Here is an 18345-nt window from a genome sequence, read left to right on the forward strand (position 1 = left end):
TCCTATGCTCCCAGAAGTGTTAGCATCTTATTGCACAGGTTCCATACTGTTGTCTCCTTATCACAAAGGTTTCATACCTTCTTGGTCTTTTCTCCCGGGCAGTTCCTCAGAGCACTGACTCTTTCCTCTTCACAAAGCAGCCAATGACTCCTCTTCCCTTCTCAACCAGCCAACCCACTCTTTTATGGCACTCTTCTTCTCATTGGTTACAGCTGTGGCCTGTTCCTAATCTTTGAAATTGGCCCAGCTGCAACTCCTTAGGGGTAAGATTACTTTCTAAACTATCTTTATTTTCTTATATTCTATCCCCCTGCACAGAGGGACTGGAACAAGCTAGGAACAAAGCATTCCTTCTTTTGGAGTGGGAGTGCTCACGTGAGAGGCTGTCAGGGAATGGCTGTTCCAGTTTCAGTCCATTTCTAGGCACGTTTTACACCCCCAGCAGTGACCAAGGCACTTTTGAAGAATAAGAATAGAAAAGCACAGCAAATATCTTTATCACAATTCTCAGCAATGGTTACCTAGGCCTCTCAAACTTGGAGTTTGGGGGCTTCCTGGCTCTTTCTCTTTCTTGGGTCACTTTGAGTTTTCAAACTCTGGGATTGGTTGTTCTTGATCTTTTTACATCTGCAGCTTCCTTTAGCAAGCAATTCAGTTTAAATATGTAGTGTTTGAAGAAGCATCTCGTTCTGTGTGTTTTGAAGCTGCCTTCTGCTCATTTGCTGTCTGAAGTCTTACATGGAGGAAACCACTCGCCTTCTCCATGCTGCTCAGACTTTATTTCCAGTTCTTTCAGATTCCCCTCAGTCATCTCATGTCTGTAGTAAGAATTGCTTGTTTTTGCACTAAAAACTTTCTGTGAGTTCCTCACAGAAAAGCCATTCTGTACCTTCCTGTATCTTTCCTATATGTGGATTTCACCTCTTATCCTATTTGAGATGGGAAGATAAATTGAAACAAAAAAATTTGATGGGAAACTAATTTTTTTTCTTATAAATGGTTGATGATTTCCATCACAAGATTCTTGTGCCTTTTCAAATGATCTAAAATTGACTTTAAAAAAGCCAGTGTACATTGTTCAGATATGAAATCTTAGAAATCAATATCAGATTAAGATTAACCACTTCTTCATCTTAAAAAGTCATTCTTTCCTCTTAATTATTCTCAAGATCTCTTGATAATGTTGAGCTTTGTCTCTGAAAACAGAGCAGTTAGAAACAGGAAAAAAAAATTAAATTGTAAAGAAAAATAGGTTTTTAACTTTATGACAAGAAATACAATAGATTGACACAAATGAGTTGCACGACAATAGATAAAAACCCCTTCTCTTTTGTGAAAGAGTAAGCTTTTCTTTAAATTAAATGTTCTTTTTGTTAGTGTTAATGGTGTAGTACTTTTTCACAGAGGAAATTTAATCAGTCTCCCATTGAACTAATTACCCAGCATGTCAGTAGGAAGAGGCAGGTCCATGCCAAATCACACAATCTAAAAAGATAAGAAAGAAAAAATATGCCGTATTTTACAGGTTGGAAGCCATAGATCTCACTGAAAAGGGATTTTCCTGATGACCAGCATTATTGCCTGTAGTCCTATTAGATTTGTTTTGAGACCTTCTCTCCTGATGGCCCAGGACAATGGATATAAAGGCACATTTCTTTCTCATCACTAGCATAAAATTTGAGGTGCTTTTTGTAAAGTGCATTGCACACAGCATACAAGTGACCAGCACAGGCTTGGGGCAAATAGCAGCTTCTGAATTGCTCATGTGGAGGCTTTGAGATTTCTTGTCAGAATACCAATGCATGGTATGTGCTTAATGGAGAAAAGCATTATAGAACACCCATCTGAAATATATGCCTTGAATTCAGCATCACAGCTTGCTTTTCAAATCACCAGAACCATAAGAATCTGTTTGAAACTGATTTAATTTGCTTAAATTACCTTTCTTTTTGAATTTGTGCAGCCATGACCTCCTGCCTTATTGAAGAAGTTTTGTTGTTAGGTTGGATTGCGTTGACACCAGAAATGATTAGGCCTTCCTTTGAAATTAATTATTTTATGTCCATAAAATTCTTAGATTGAAGAAGTGAACTATGGTTTTCCAGTGCTGATAGGTGATAAATCTGCAAGTAGGAAAAGAGCAGAAGTTGTTATTAACAAACTAAAGCCAGCAGGGTAGGCAAACTGGTGCTTTCCCCAGACAAGTTCCTCAGGCATGTCATGAATTAATTGCCTTAGGTAGAACAAAGCAGGTTTAATTATGAGTACTTTCCTGAGCAGGGATGTTGCAATTAGTTATTTTTGAAAGTTGTCTTTATGGGGCAATTGAAATACTATGTATATCAAGTTCCCAGCTGCCATTCAAAGTGTTAATTTACTGTTCCCTAAGTCAGTTCCTACTGTGTGGTTTGAAGATAAAACAGCATAGTTTTTCTGAGGTATGTATCAAACATATAGAAAAAGAAGGTATTTCGTGCTTATTTTGGTAGGCAGTTCCCTGTTGCAAAGGTAAGGTACACAGGTAATTTTGTTAAATATTCTATTAAATAACAGACAAACCAATATTGTTTAATGATTAGTGGTGAAAATGTTTAAATTGATAGTGGCAGTTTTTGTTAGAGCCCAACAGGTTTTCAGCAAACATTAAAAGTATTTGCACATCACCAACTTCTGTATCTTCTTTTTCCTTACCGAGAGATGTCTGTTGCTCCAAAAGCTGTTAAAAGTAAGTCCAAAACCTAAACCCTTTACAGTGCTGGACACAACATATGGATGGATATGTACCCACATTTCACAAGTTTGGGGCTTTTTTTAGATGATGAAGATGTAAACAGTATGTCTGTGATTTTCATCTTTAAAATAAGAAAATATTAAAAATCACTACCATGAATATCCATTTGGAAGTCTGTTGTCATTTATTGCTCTATTTTGTTGTTCTTCATCTCCCAGCACTAACTGGCCTTTGTTTCTGGCTCTTTGTCCCTGTTTTTACACTTGTGTTGCTCCATGCTCTTGCTCCTGCTGACTCTCTGGTTGGACTTGTCACTTCTGAGAAGGTGCCTGCTGCTAAGTAGCTGCCTCCTCAGTCTGTCAGGGTGGTTCTGCCTTTTGTGTCCACTCCCCTCAATTTGACTTTATTCTTCTCCTGCAGTTCCTACAGCTGTCAGGTTTCTGTATGCTTTTCCATTTCTCATTCCAGGCAGCTATTATATTTTTTGGTTTTTTTTTTTTTCAGTTTGAGGTTTTATTTTTCATTTTTGCTTCTACAAAATAGCTTAATTTTCTACTTTACTAATGAACTATAGACTTCCTTTTATAACTCTGTGAAGAAATATGCATGGTGATTTCTCCATAGAGAAAGTGGAGGATATAAATATGGAAATATCCCTTTTGGCTTTACAAAGTTTAATTGCTTTGTATATTATGCAGATTCTCAGGCTGTAAAATCTGATGAGAGCAAGAAACATATTTGTATATTCACTATCTTAAAAAAGCAGGCAGATTGCTGAGAAATGTGCAAGTTTTTGAGTGTGCAGGTTTAGATCTTGTTGTTGTTATTACAGGCTGTGTAGGGTGCTTGCATGGCTAAGGTTCTTCACCAAATGCAAACATGATGTGTCCAAACTTTTGTGTATTTCACAAAACCTGTGAAAAGCAACGGGAGCAGCTGCTGCTGCCATCCATCTACATGCTGAGATCACAGGAAGCAGAGCTGGAAGGGACCTCAGGACACCCACAAGTAGATCCACCATAAGCAGGATCAGCTTTCTGAACATTTTCCCAAGAGCCATAGATTTTGGAGTTTGAGGCAAGAAATCAAGAAGTTCTCATGCTGTGTTTGGTATTTGACATAATTTTTCTTTTATTGGTGAAAGTGTAAAACGGGAGTATAATTTAGGATATTTCACGGTGACACCTGAAAATTGTTTGTTTGGTGGTTACATAAAAAAAAAAGTATCTGCAAGTGGTCTGGGCCCTGAAGTCAGTAGTCACTAGGTATATAAGGGGTACCAGGTAGGCACTGAAACGCCTCACAAAGTTGGGAGTCATTTTGGGATAATGCTTCAAGCACTTTCTCCACTCTATTGGTATTCTAGTGACATTAGAAGAAGGACTAACCTCTGAATACACTTTGGAAGTGCAGGCAGCTATGTTTTTAGCTGTCTTGGAGAGAGAGAGATTTAGATATTAATAACTAGGAGTCTTCCCATGTCCTAGTTTCAAGGATCACCATATTCAGAGAGATGGTTTGCTTTGATCTGGCCACTTGCCTTGAAGTTTCTCTTCACTGGAGGCAATCAGAGAAAAAAGAAAGCAAAAGTATTGATTTGCAAAATTCAAATTAGACAACATAGATACAGAATTACATGAAGAAAGATGGAAAGAAAGGACATTCAAATTGTTCATGTGTTCCTTGGAATAATTAAAAATATCTTACTTTTTAAGATCCAGCTTACAGGCTGTTAAAATATTCAGAATCCTGTGGCTGATACCCATTTCTGCATGGATCTAACCCACTTTTTCCGTACAATCAAAACCTCCCCAGGTGAAACTTGCACCAGTTACCCCTCCTCTTTCCCACATAACTCTTTGTAAGAAGGGACTTTCCATCATCTTTGTAGCCACCCTTTAAATGGTGGAACTTGGTCTCCCGTAAACCTTTTTTCTCAAGGCTGAGCAAACTCAGGTCTTTCTGCCTTTCCTTATGTAGCAGCTTCCCATTCTTCTGAGCATCTTCACTGCCCTTCTCTGGTCTCTCTTCAGCCTGTCCCCATGTCTTTTGTACAGCATGGGCAAAAGTGAACACAGTGTCCCTGGTGAGACTTGAAAAGAGCGGACCAGAGTGAGACAATGACAATCTCTGCTAGTGATGCCCTTGTTGATGTGCCCCAGCACCCAGCTTGGTTTCTTTGCTGCAGCTGCACGCTGTTCACTCGTGTTGAGCTTGTTGTCCATGAGGATCCTCAGGTCCCTTTCACTTTCTGGCTGGGCACACAGCTCCAGCTCCTCCTGGTTGCTCCCAGGCTGTGTGTGTTGCTATGCAGACAGCTGAGCTGGTTGCTCTGCTAGTTTTCATTCTGAGAGGCAGCTAAGGAACGTTTGTTGCTGCTCTGGTTGGCCTGGCTTGTCCCCAGTGGGTTGCAATGATGTGTTTAGTGTTGCCACTTTGGATACTCCAAACTCCCTGGGTCCTTCATTTTAAAGCCTGGCTCACTGACTGGGACAGCTTGCTGCCAAGGATTCTTTTGCCTCTTCTAGGGAATCCAGGAGAGTTCATAGTATTAAAGGGAGTTTGTGTAGACCCAGCTTCACACTGTGTTGTCTGAAGCTCTTTCTGGATCTTACTGTACTTCCTTGGTAATTTACAACAGACTATTATGTATATATAAATATAATATATAAATTGTACAAACTGATGCTTTTTAAAATACAATTTAATTTTCCTGTATATTGATTCTTTATATTCATTGACCAAACTATTGGAAAACACTAGTATGTCAACATTTTATGTTGTTTAAAATATGATGTTTAAAAATAAAATGTAATTTGATGGAGATAATTATTAATACAAAGAGGGAAAACAGAGGTTATCATGTTCTAATCTGTCAAAAAATAACAAACTTTTTTGTCCACTAGGTGTTGAGAGTGTACAAAGCTGCAGTACAACAGACTTTGGATATACTCTTCCTCCCTGAAGGAAGAGAATTTCTTACCAGCACAGATGCAGTGAGCCGGGACTCAGCTGATCGCACCATCGTTGCGTGGGACTTCCAGAGTGCTGCAAAAATCTCCAATCAGATTTTTCATGTAAGATCAACAACTACTGCTGTTCAGGTCATGATTTAATATTTCATACTTGTCAGTGGAGTAAAAAAAGCATTTGATTTTCAATAAGTTCTTGTGATGTATAAGATGCCTTTCATATAAGTTGAGGACTTTCTTTGTTTTCACACTCAACACTTAATTGTTGTTAAAAAATAACCTTGAAGACTGAGAGGTCTCCTTGTGTTTAAAATATTTACATTTCAGTGCTAATTCATTGACATCTAAGCTATATTTAGGCAAGGACTCTGCAGTGTCATTGTGGTTTGCCAGTGGTGCATGGCAGTAGCTGCTATAGTGCAATGTTTCTTTTCCCCACTTTTTCATATATTTTTCATCAGCTGCAATGAGGGCTATTGACAAATTGAGTTTAGTATTCACAAAGTAAGAGCAACCTGATATGGGCATATAGATACCTAATACAGAATAATCACAGAGGCAAAATTTGCATTTATCAGTGCAGGTGCAGTGTTTCTCAGTCATCTAACCAAGCAAGACATTTAATGGACTAAATTGTCTAGAAAGGCTGACAGCTTCAAAGGAGATTACCAAGGCAGTTAATAGAAAATTTCAACTCTCTGGGTCTTTTTTGAAAACCCAAGTCTAATATCCTATGTAATATAATAAGATTGGATTGTATATAGATGCTTTTTGGCTGAAATGAACACTACTCTGCTGACAAGAGCACATAGTTGATGATTTAATGGGATTTTTTAGTGTTTAATTTCCAGAATTGTGTCTTTGTAAAATATTGTATCTAACAATACCTTGGATAGACAATAGGAAAGGAAAAAAAGAAATAACTGTGAATATATAAATTACAGACCAGAAAGGTTCAGCATCAGGGAGTAACAAACAAACATGATTACAGTATCTCTGAAATGGACTTTCTCCCCCTCCCCCCCTACCTTTCTGCACTGTGAATAAACAAAATATGGTGATGACTTTGCAAACTCTGCTTCACTTTTCTGAATTTCACCTTTAAAACCTTTGAGGTAGGAATGAAACCCACAGCTCTCCAAACAGATTAGATCCCAACAGGACTTGTTGTACTGCTTGTCTGCATTAACAAATGAATAGTTAACAGCTCTAAAATAACCCATTACTACAACATACCCAGCATGACAGCAGCATGCTCCTGCAACTTGTGTTGTGCTTTCTAGTCCCATACTTCCAGAAACTGCAGAAACACGCAGTTGCACTGTGCCCAATACTTTACAGTACCCAGAACTTCCTTCCCAGTCCTTCACTTCCAAATCACAAAACAAAACCAATCTGATGTTCTTCCTGCTCTACCACACAGCCTGTGGTGTCCAGTGGTCACTGTTATCCTGGTGTTTTTCACATGCAGGTGGATCCTGCAGCCAAAGCTCTCATGGCATCAAAACTCAGCAGCCTTTAGGTCAGGCTGAAACTAGAAGAGGTTTGGACCTGGTGGAAGCCTTGTGAGAGCAGTTGATTTCTGAGGGAGTCACCATGCAGGGTTTTGAAAGTAATCTTAATTCAGTCCTAAATAGGAACTGTACAGTAAAGCCAAGTCTTACTAATTACTGCAGATATTTTTGAGCTTGCAGCCAGCAGCAGCCCACATCACTGTCATGAGGAGGCTAATAATGATCCTTTATTTTTTTCTTCTTCTCCTTTTTTACAAGAGTGGGATGGAGAAAGGTGTCTGTTTCAGTCAGATGTTTTCTGTTCCTGTCAGTCTAGCCAGAACTGGAAGGATGGAAGATTTGAGAGCTGTACAAAGTAACATGGAAAGCACAGTATGGCAGTGGAGGAAGGGATATGGGAGAAGATTCACTTCCACATCCGAACTTTGGATTTTCTTGGGCAGGAAGAGGATGATGGAGAGCCATCTGGTTGGAATTACATTTCTGCAGCTGTTCTGCAGTATAATTATGGCTCAGATGGATAGGGGATTTTGGTCAATATCTAGGAAAACAAGGCAGAAGTTTGATTTAGCATTTGTCCTGATGTAAGTCTTCCAGTGGTTTGTAGGGAGTTAAGTATCTTTATATAAGGTATATATAGAGATGACTTCTCCTTACCTTGTCCTTCATGGGCTCTCAAATATGTCAAGAGATAACTTGAATCACTTGAACTAATCTGTTTGATACCACAAAACTTCCTTTAAAATCCTTTTCAGGAGCGTTACACTTGTCCAAGTCTGACCCTGCACCCAAAGGAGTCTGTGTTTGTTGCTCAGACCAATGGGAACTACCTGGCTCTGTTTTCTGCCCAGAGACCCTACCGAATCAACAAAAAGAAAAGATACGAAGGACACAAGGTATCCTTCCCCACCAGGAGCTCGGTGTCCAAGTTTAGAAGGAAGATTGATAGCAAAGCACCTCTTCTTTTTAATATGTCTGTTAATAGTGTTTTATTATAAATCAGTGATAGATATTAATTGGCTTCGTTTGCTTTCCCATGTGCCAGTCTATTTTGAAATATATGCACTCTGAATAAAATAGTTATTAGAAGACTTTATGAATGCCTAATGTCTTGATTAAATTATTTTTATATAGCTGTGTCTTAGTAAAGACTTGGAGAAATCTTTAGTGTATATTTATTTAAAGGCGTGAGGGTTTTGTACTATATTAATTTTCAGTACACCACAATGAACTTTTCTAATCAGCGTCAAGAGTTACTCTGTTGTTGTTTTTCACAGGTGGAAGGATTTGCAGTGGGCTGTGAATTTTCTCCAGATGGAACACTTTTGGTGACAGGAAGTTCAGATGGCAAAGTGTTTTTCTACAACTATCATACTTCAAGGATTATTCGCACTTTGTCTGCACATAAAGAAGCTTGTGTGAGTGCAATATTTCACCCAGTCTTGCCATCGCTCCTTGCAACATGTGATTGGGCTGGAGAAATCAAGATCTGGCAATAACAGCCAGAGTTACTTTTTAGGATGTCTCTCTCCTGTTAGTCTGTCAGAGGCTTAGGAAATAAGCCAGAGTATGGAATGTGAAATTCTGTTGGGATGTGTCGTAAGCAGGAGAGAGACTGTTGTCTTTCCTTCTATGACCTCTGTGTTTATGCTTTCATAATGCAGTTAAGATGGTTTTGTGGTTAGCTGTGGAGCAAAGAAATGGTCCTACTCCCTCCCTCAACCCTGGAGACAAATTTTTAACCCTTTTGTGTCAATCTTCTGGTGCTCGTCCAGTCCCATTCTGCTTTGAGCGAGCACCTAAATTTAAGAAAATTATTGCTCTTTTTATGCATTTTTTCAATGCAGCTTTCTTAGACCAGGGTTTATCACAGAATCATAGAATCATTTAGGTTGGAAAAGGCCTTTAAAATAATTGAGTCCAAGCTTTAACCCAGTACAGCCAAGTCCACCACTAAACCATGTCCCACAGACATGGGAAATCTTTTAAATACCTCCAAGGATGGTGATTCCACCACTTCCCTGGGCAGACTGTTCCAATGCCTGTCAACCCTTTGGCTGAAGAAGTTTTTTCTATTATCTAATCTAAACCTACTCTGTCAGGAGGAGACTGTTTCCTCTTGTCCTCACCAAAAGCTGAGGACAGACTATTTAACAGATAATGATGTTCAGATCAGTTAATATCTATTCCATCTTCCTGAGATGTTTTTTCCCACTTTTTGGAACTGGTTTAGCTCCCTGACCTGATCACTGGAGGGTTAGAGAAGTAATACTGTAGTTCAAGGCACAACAGCATCTATGCACAAGGGGGAAGGTCACAGAGCAGGTGGGACTGCTTCTTCTGAAAATGGATTGTCTATTATCAGCTCAGCTTACTGTAAAATGCCTTCTGAGAGTTCCAGGGAAAGGTGTGACAGATAGCTTGAACCTAATTTTGAAGTCAATACATTTGTGGTTTTGAAATCCTGATGTTTAAACTTGAGTTTTAAATTTACTTTTATGACTGTATAAAAAAGGAAATAAAACTATGTATAAATATTTTTAAGGAAGAAATAAACATTTTTTAAAATACATATTATCTTTGTTTACTACTTTACTTCTATTATTCTTGACAAGATAGTACACAAGCTTATAATGGAATTGATGCTTGGGGGTGAAAACAATTAACATTAATTTATTGCAAACACATATCATAGTTCTTGATGTTGCTTGGACACAGAAAATTGTCATCCTGCTGTTCAGTGCAGGGGAGGTTCTTCAGCACTCAAACAGGAGCTGGGCTATTCTTCAGCAGATATAAAGTTCATTAGGCCATTACTATGTATTTACATATATAGAGATTGTTTGTAAGTGTACTTTAAATTTGTGTTCCCTGCAATTGTATTACTTGGTTCTGGAAAATATTTGATGTGCATGTGTGTGTATAGGTATGAAAAATAATATGTCTGTGCATCACATAAACCATATGTACTGCTAATCATGACTCCATATGTTTATAAGCATTTATATGTTTATATGTATTAGCATGTAGTGAGTGCTGTAAACTTGTCTTTGGTCTGGTTAGTCTGTAAAGGTGTTTTCACATACACAGGTAACTGTGCTGAGTAAACTGTCTCTATCATGGAATCCAGAAACTGTGCATGGTAGCAACTTCTTCTCTGTAGCATATTTTTATTCTTCTGATTTTTCATATTGGCACAAATGCAAGGGGTTTCTATCCACTTTTTTGCATGCTCAGTAAAAAAAGCTTTTTCAGAGAAAAATTTTCAGAACATCCTTGTGAACAGCAGATTTTAATTAATTAATGAGTATAATGTACTCCATTGGTTTGTAGTTTATGTTCCTTATTGCCTGTAATAAGAAATAAGGCTATAGCAAAGCTATGGGTCCAGTTTGAAGTCTGAACCAAGATATTGTGGCTGCATGGTTTTAATCACCTTACCAACAGCTATGGCAGATTTTAACATAGGGAATTAAGTTTAGGTGAGTCTTGCAATGAAAAAGCAGCTTTTTCTTTGTTTCCCAGAATGCCTTTTATTTCTTGCTCCCTTGTTCAGCAATGAGCTGTTTTAGAGGAGCCTGAAGTTTGTACTTTTCTTCACTGTGCCTCTAGTATACAAGCCAGCTGTACCTTTAAATAGAAAGTTGTTCAGTGGTTTTGAGTTACTCCTAATTCAAGCAGTGGGATCCTCATAAAAGTCAGGAGGAGGTCAGCTGGGAGTGAAGTAGCCCTTGCCTGTTGCTAGGCAGGCTGAATCCCAACTGCAGAGCATTTTCCAAGGGGGTGGCTCTGTGTTCTTCCCTCCTGGTGTTTTAATTCAAAATGTACTGTTACCACTTAAAACCTTTGGGCAGCCAGGTGTGTCTTATATGAGTGATGGGCAGCACTGTAATTGTTCCTGTTACAACCTGGTATCTATCTCCATGGGAGATTATCTGTTATTTTGTTAAGTACAGCCTTGAGAAAGGCCTCTAAAATCAATGTGAGCTCATGGTAGAAATGCTTCTTTGGAAGAGGCCTGAGGTGATGTGAACACTTCCCTCTATGTGAGTGAGCTCTCAGCACACTCAGCCTCAGTGGGAGCACGTCTGGATAGAGGGAAGGTCCTGAGAGAGCAGTCTGGGAATCACTGCCAAGAAAAGTAACCGCATTTTGTATGATTACCCATGTTGTTACTTAAGTTTAAGTCCTGTACTGAGGTGTGATTCTGGTGTCTAGAATTTATCCCTTCTGAAATTATCTTGCAGGTATGAATTGTAGACTATTTGAGCAGCGGAGAGGGAGGGAAAAGCTTAAATTTGATTAAAGGTAGTACAGAAAATAAAAGAAACTTGAAACTGTATAATCTTAAAGAATATTGAAGTTAGAATTGCATTTGGGTCAGATTTCCAAGATGGCTGGAGTTTAATTATTTAGAAGATCCAGTCAGAGGTTTTATAATGCAATGAAATTATTTTCACAACGTTATCTTGCTAAAATCTCTTTCTAATATAAAACTGATTAAGACACATACTGAAATTTAGTCATTGAAAATACTTCAGAAGAGTGGTATCAATTAAGTTTTCATTATGATTCAAGCACAAATTCTTTCTTGTTATCTTATGTAATGAACTGTAATCAAAAAATATCCACATTATTCCATCACTCTGCAATTACCAAATACTGTTTGGGCTGCATACAAGGATTATTATGGTCAGATGAAGCTTTTAGAATGTAATAAATTGTTGGTTAATTAATTTTATTCATAAAATTGTAATGTATAAATTTTTGCGTCTTGCTTTAGGAAAAATTCTTTTAGATTTATATAGAGGTCTCTAGGGCATCATGTGTTAGAGCCAAGGCAGAGTTTTCCAGCATTTTGAAATGGTCTAGCCTGTGTAGATAAACAAGCCAGATTAATTTTAATCTATTTTGTACTCTACCAAAAAGTAATAATGCCAGTCTCTACCACTTTATTATTTGTTACTGGACCATTATTAATTTGGGGTGTCAGAGAATGCAAGCTATTCAACTGTCTTTATCTCAAAAACCTGCTAATTAGCAGACAGTTATTAGAATCATTGTGTTCACTCAGCTGAAATACTGTTGGTGAGTCACTATATTTCAGCTATTGGCTTCATCATAAAAATAAGGTATGGCATGACAATGGGATTACTTGTTCTGTAGGGGACAGGCAAATGTAAAGGTACAATACTACAGCAGAACAGAACAAAGCAGGCAGATCAAAAAATTGTGGGATCTCAAATTACCCATTATCCTTACATAAGGGTTTGGCCTGCACTCAACTGAAAATATTTGCTCTTCTTTCTGCAGCTAGCCTTGATCTCAGTCTCTGAATCCCAGCTCCTCCTAGTCACTGCTTGCATCCTCACCATTTAATTTTCATTTTTTCTGTCCTTGTCTCAGCACCTTGTCTTCTGCCTTTAAAGGTAGAGCAGTCTATGTGCTTTCGCTACATTCATCTTTTTTTTTTTTTTACTGTGTTCTGACTTGAGACTTTCAGGCTTTCATTCCAGCTGTCATTAGAAAGGTAGGCAGAAATCCCAGAGCACTCTGCACTCCATTCTTGCCTGTTTTCCAGTTTTAATGAGGCTTATTATTTTTGGAGAGTCTCCCCTTTTCTTAGCCTCTCCTCTGTCTGCTTCTCTTTGTACTTTTGATTACTGCTTTACTTTGCAGATCCTTTTTATTATATCAGTTCCTACAAGGTTTACCTTGTCAGGAGTGCACTTCTGTGGGAAAAAAAACCCAAAGAAACCTCACCCGCCAACCCTCAGAGTTTTTGCCACTTACAGTGCTTTAGCTCACAGGGTGTGCAAACTGTGTTGCCCTCAAATGAATTTAAATGAGGAGATATGCTCTAAGAACATATTTAATATGTCCCAGCTGGTGGGACTAAACTGGGGATAGTTCTGACTATCCCCTACTCCCCCAAATGCTTGTAGGTTAGATACTGTGATTTCAGAAGTGAGACAAACTACACATTTACTGCTGTTGGGCAGTACTACTTGCAAACATGAATGTAGCCTCAGGAGCTTCAAAGAGTCTTTGGTGTTTTCCCCTTTCTTTGATAAATTTCTCACTGCTCTCTTCATTTCTCACCTCTCTGCGCAGAGTGGCCACAGTCTGATCTTTTCACACTTCAAAGAATTGAAATGCAGGGAGTTAGTTTATGAGGGGGAAAAAAAGGCAGTTTTAGAGGTGCTTGATCTCCAGTGGCAGTAAGATGAGCTGGTCCTGCCCAGAGCTTGATGAATCCTGCCACATGTGCAGAATGACCCAGCTGGGACAGAGAAGCCTGCCATGGATGGGAATGATGGGTCTCTGGAGGGGGGTAGGATTCCCTGTACTGGATTTGGGTGGAGGTTTAAAGGAACTCAGCTTATTCACCTCCCTTTCCCATCCCTGGGTGTCCTACATAAGCTCATTTAGAAGCCTACCAGAAAGTACCTGGGTACTGCCCAGAGATGATAAAGTTTCATCCGAAGGTAATTCTCACCACATTTTCACGATTTTGCATAAGTGCCTCTTAAAATCCATCTAAAAACTTTTTCAGGAAGACTTTGGAGAAGGTTGAAGTTCACCAAGGTTGAAAATGCCCAAAGTTATGCTCCAGACAGTTTCAGCTAGATCCGTTTGTCTCCAATTTCCATCAGCAGGGCAGCAAAACTCAGGTATCATTCTCAGGAAGATTTCTACTGAGAAATTGTTTGAAGTGCATCCTTAGGAGAGCAGCTTATGTAACAACTTGTGCTTAAGTGTACCTTGTCTGGTACAAACCAGCTTACATTGAGAAAGCAATTTCCCTGTGTTCAGATTAGTACCACTTGTTTAAAAGTAAGTAGCAAAGAATTGCCTCTGAATATAATTTAGCTATATTTCACCATGAACTATGTTATCTTTATGTTTTATTGTGTAACCACCTCCTTTGTTGGCTTGCCACTAAGAGTTGTAAGTCAATTCCACACCTCTTCCACCTCATGCTCTGTAGGAAACTAGTTTAGTTGAATATGAGGGACAAAATGTCATAGCTTACACATCTGTTAAAATTTATATATATATAATGGAGCAAATGAAATTTTTAGATTAATTCCCTTTCCTTGCTTTTTTAATCCTTGCTAAGGCAAGTTCTAGTTTTTAAAAATACTTTCTTATAAATCAAGATAAAAGATCTGGATGGTTGTTTGCAGTCTGGATGGTTAGTTTGCACATATTTGCTATTTGTTTTAATGCATGGAACTACTTGAAATGCAGACATTAGTTCACATATTGCTTTCAGTACAAAAATGAAAATGTTTATTATGCCATTAATATGAAACATGCAATCTGTAAACTGTTGGCATGTCATGGACTAATTTTTCTTTGTTGCAACCTCAGACAGGTCATGTTTTGATCAGGTATGTCACCTCAGAATCTGGGCAAAAGCCATGCAGTGAAATCTTAACGATATCCAAAATCTCATCTTTACCCTTCTCTGGGCAGCAGCCTGGCTGAGCAGAGCTTCCACTTGTCAAAGTGTCCCATCACCATCCAGGGGGAGCTTCATGGTCCATTTCAGATGGGGGAACCTTGCTGCACTCACCCTGTGACCTTGCCAGAGCTGTGAAGCTGCAAGGTGGGACTGGGACAGCCTCTAGATGACAAACCTGCCTCTCAGCTGTGTGATTTGCTCAGGCTGCATTGCCATGCTAGCCACAGCCAAGAGCTTTTCTTTGGCCTGTACTGCACTTCTAAAAACCAACATGAATTTGCTGTAATTTGTGGCTGAGCTTGCAGGACAACCTCTCAGCACTTGAGTGTTCAGTTAGTAACTCTGGCCCTGCTGCAGCAGTCTGGTCACGGCTGCTTCAGTGACAGGTGAATTGCAAAATTCACCTGAGAAGCTGTGTACTTCTTGGATAATTGGCATTTTGGAGATTTGCAGGGAAGGCAGTGGAGTCAACATGTCATTATTAAAATAAAGACAATGGTTTTGGGACTCGAGATTGTGGTATAATTTACATCTGGACCTCTGGTCTCTACTACAGAAGAGCAATTTTAAACAATCTTTTTATTAATGAAGTATACCATTTTTTCCTTGTTTTTCAACATAGCTGAACTTCCACATTAATTATGCATTTTTGGGGATTTTTGTTATTTGGTGCATTTTGAATGCCCTTCAGGGAGAGGGAGGTTTGCAAGTCTGGCAAGATTTCTCTGAGGGAATAAGAAATTGTTCCTCAAACTTTTCCAGTTGCTTATAATAAGTTGAATGCTGTCTTTGGTGCAATTGTACTAAATCCACTGTACCTGCAGAAGATGTGTCCTTTTTCTTACAAAAGAAAAGTGTTACCTGGACCTGGGCTTAAAAGCTTGCATTTTGACCAACAGTTATGGGTCAACGCTTTCATACAAAATCCTGTGTTCAAATTTGGATGTGCTCACAGAAATGAGTCAGGGCAGGCTTAGTTTAGATATCAGGAAAAGGTTTTTCACCCAGAGGGTGGCCAAGCCCTGGAACAGACTCCCCAGGGAAGTGGTCACAGCACCAAGCCTAGCAGAGTTCCAGGAGTGTCTGGACAATGCTCTCAGGCCCGTGGTGTGACTCTTGGGGATGGTGCTGCCAGGAGCTGGGCTTGGTGATTGTGATGGGTCCCTTCCAACTCAGAATATTCTGTGACTCTCTGATTCTGTGTGATATTTGGCATGTGAAGTGGCTCCTGGACTTGATATTCCACCAAATGAAAACTCCTCCTTTCCTGGTCTGATGAGTCTGTTTGGGCCTTGGCACTACAGAGATTGCTTTGCTCTTCACCTTATGTTGCTGCAGGAACACGTAGCAGGGAGCCCTGAGGCTCCTTTCCCCCCCTGTTCTCTACCCTCCCATTTTCCATATATTTTAAAGGATGCTTGAGCATTCCCTTGGGAACTGCAGTCCTAAAAAATGAGGATTCATTTTTCATGTGTTTTAAACTGCCTTTTACTTAGGTGTCTGTCAAGGGAGTAATTTCAGAGAAATTGTATTCTTCATAATCTGCCCTGAGACATGATGGTACCATTTTAATTTGACTTAGGAAGCTTAGCTGTACTTAGCTTTTCACCAAACTCCTCTAGTTTAATAAACTCACATTTGGTTTTGCATTAATAATTCCTGAACCTGAGATCTTCTTGAAAGGTGACAACTGAATGAACAAATACAAAACAGTTTCATGAGAGAATTTGTCAGAGGAAAATTTTGTCAGTAATTTGAGTAAATTATACAAAAAATATCAATGGGCTCTTCAGATATTTTCTAGTGGGATGTTATTTTTTTTCATAACATAAGGACTCCTGATTTGCTTCTGAAATTAATAGCTCTGTTTTTATTTTTAACATTCATAATTAGACATTAATTTGCTCTCTGAATGCTTACATTTCAAATTCTACAATCATTCCCTTTTGAACAAGTACTACTCTGAATCTCTGGGAGAAAAATTCATGACGATTAAGTATATTTGAAGTGTTACAACATTATCTGGGTGATTTATTTTTACATTCACGTGGGACACAGTCCCATCCATGAAGTCACTGTAAGAGTGCAGGGATTCCAATAAAGGCTTCCACAGAACATCACTGTGCAGGTCAAACCCTCACAACATCCTACACTAACCTCTTCTTTCTGCTTTTAAATATAGCTTTTGCAATACATCTCAAGAGCTGTTTTTGATTGCCTCATGGCAATCATGCCTTGGGTGTTTTTCCCCTCAGCTTGTTCTATTTTTTCTCTGTCATCCCTCAGTTACTCCTCAGGACAATGATACAGGACATCTTTGAATGCCTGTGGTGCACCTTTCCCTTCATGGGCACAACCACAAAGAAACCTGAAAGACTTTCAGCCATCAATTTTTTTCTGGCCTGTAGAGAACATGCTGAAGTGTGGTGGAAGTATTTGTGGCTGGAGCCTTGTCAAGTACATCCCAACACAAGAGTGACATCCCTGATCCCTCTGTTTGGAATGCCATCTCCCATCAAACAAATAACATGATGCTGCTTTGTGAAGCAGGCATGCATGAAACACATTCTTTCAGGTTCATGTAGGTGTGGTGCCTAGTTTTCAGAAAGCAGTCTGTCATCCAGGCAGCTCTTTAGGAACATTTTCTAATGTTATGGTGTGCAACCAGTGAGATGATAAACTTGATTTCTCTTTAGTACCTCTGCTACCTATGGGTGTGTTTAGGATGTAGGTGGTAGGCTTGAAACTCTTCTGCTTTATCCCTGTAGCACCCTGTAAAGGTAAAAAAAAAAAAGTATTTTTTTAACTGGCATTATTATAGAATAAGAGGTTCTGAAGTCTTACCCTCAGGATGCCACTTCACAGGAGAAGGTATCAGGGTGAGAAAAGCATAATGCATTTGCCACTTGTCTCTGCAGCTTCTCAGATGTGGGGTTTCATTTCAGATCCCATGTGCTGGAAGGCTGAGTGCCAGAGCAGTGTCCTCCTAACAGCAGAGCTCTGTCTGAGCAATCTCTTGTGCCTGGACAGCTCTCACAGGGCTCCTCAGCACTGTGCAGGGGGAAGCAGGAGCCAGAGGAGGCTGGAAGGTGAACATTTGAGTGCTCAGCCCCCTCCTGCACCATTAGGAGCTGAAATACCCTTGTGGTGGCTGCAGGGGAGACCCTCCACTGGGCTGGCCACAGGTGTTTGTAATGGAAAGTCTCTGCTGCATTTGCATGGGATTTCTCAAGCTTACTTTGGAAATTGCTCTTAAAAGGTTTTGGAGAATCACAGAAAGGCTTGGGTTGGAAGGGACCTGAAAGCCCACATAGTTCCAACCCCCCTGCTATGGGCAGGGACTCCTTCCATGAGACCAGATTGCTCAAGGCTCCATCCAGCCTGGCCTTGAGCACTTCCAGGGATGGGGCATCCACAGCTTCTCTGGGCAACCTCTTCCTGTGCCTAACCACCCTCATCCTCTAGTAAAGACTTTATTCCTAACATCTAATCTAAATCTCTCTTCTTTCACATTAAAACCTTTATTCCTTCTTGTCCTATCTCTGCAAAATATTTTCTTCTCCCTCTCTTTTATAAGACCCCTGTAAGTATTGGAGGATCACAGAGATCTCCATGGAGCCTTCTCTTCTCCAGTCTGAACAGCTCCTTCTTTCTCAA

At 39.4% G+C, this 18345-nt stretch overlaps 1 protein-coding gene across 3 annotated transcripts in view; it reads left to right on the forward strand.

The window, feature by feature from the left end:
- The window catches only part of WDR25 (WD repeat domain 25), a 60372-nt gene extending 50179 nt beyond the window's left edge, over nucleotides 1–10193 (forward strand). For 2 of the 3 annotated variants that reach the window (XM_059850328.1, XM_059850327.1), the window contains exons 5-7: nucleotides 5638–5808; nucleotides 7973–8113; nucleotides 8495–10193. In XM_059850328.1, coding sequence (XP_059706311.1) covers nucleotides 5638–5808; nucleotides 7973–8113; nucleotides 8495–8716 — 534 coding nt within the window. In that variant the 3' untranslated portion in view covers nucleotides 8717–10193. The remainder of the gene's footprint in view (nucleotides 1–5637; nucleotides 5809–7972; nucleotides 8114–8494) is intronic. The other variant, XM_059850329.1, reaches the window with a different exon arrangement.
- The last annotated feature ends 8152 nt before the right edge of the window (nucleotides 10194–18345 follow it).

Source organism: Haemorhous mexicanus, chromosome 6 (assembly GCF_027477595.1).
Source record: "Haemorhous mexicanus isolate bHaeMex1 chromosome 6, bHaeMex1.pri, whole genome shotgun sequence".
Classification (NCBI taxonomy): domain Eukaryota; kingdom Metazoa; phylum Chordata; class Aves; order Passeriformes; family Fringillidae; genus Haemorhous; species Haemorhous mexicanus.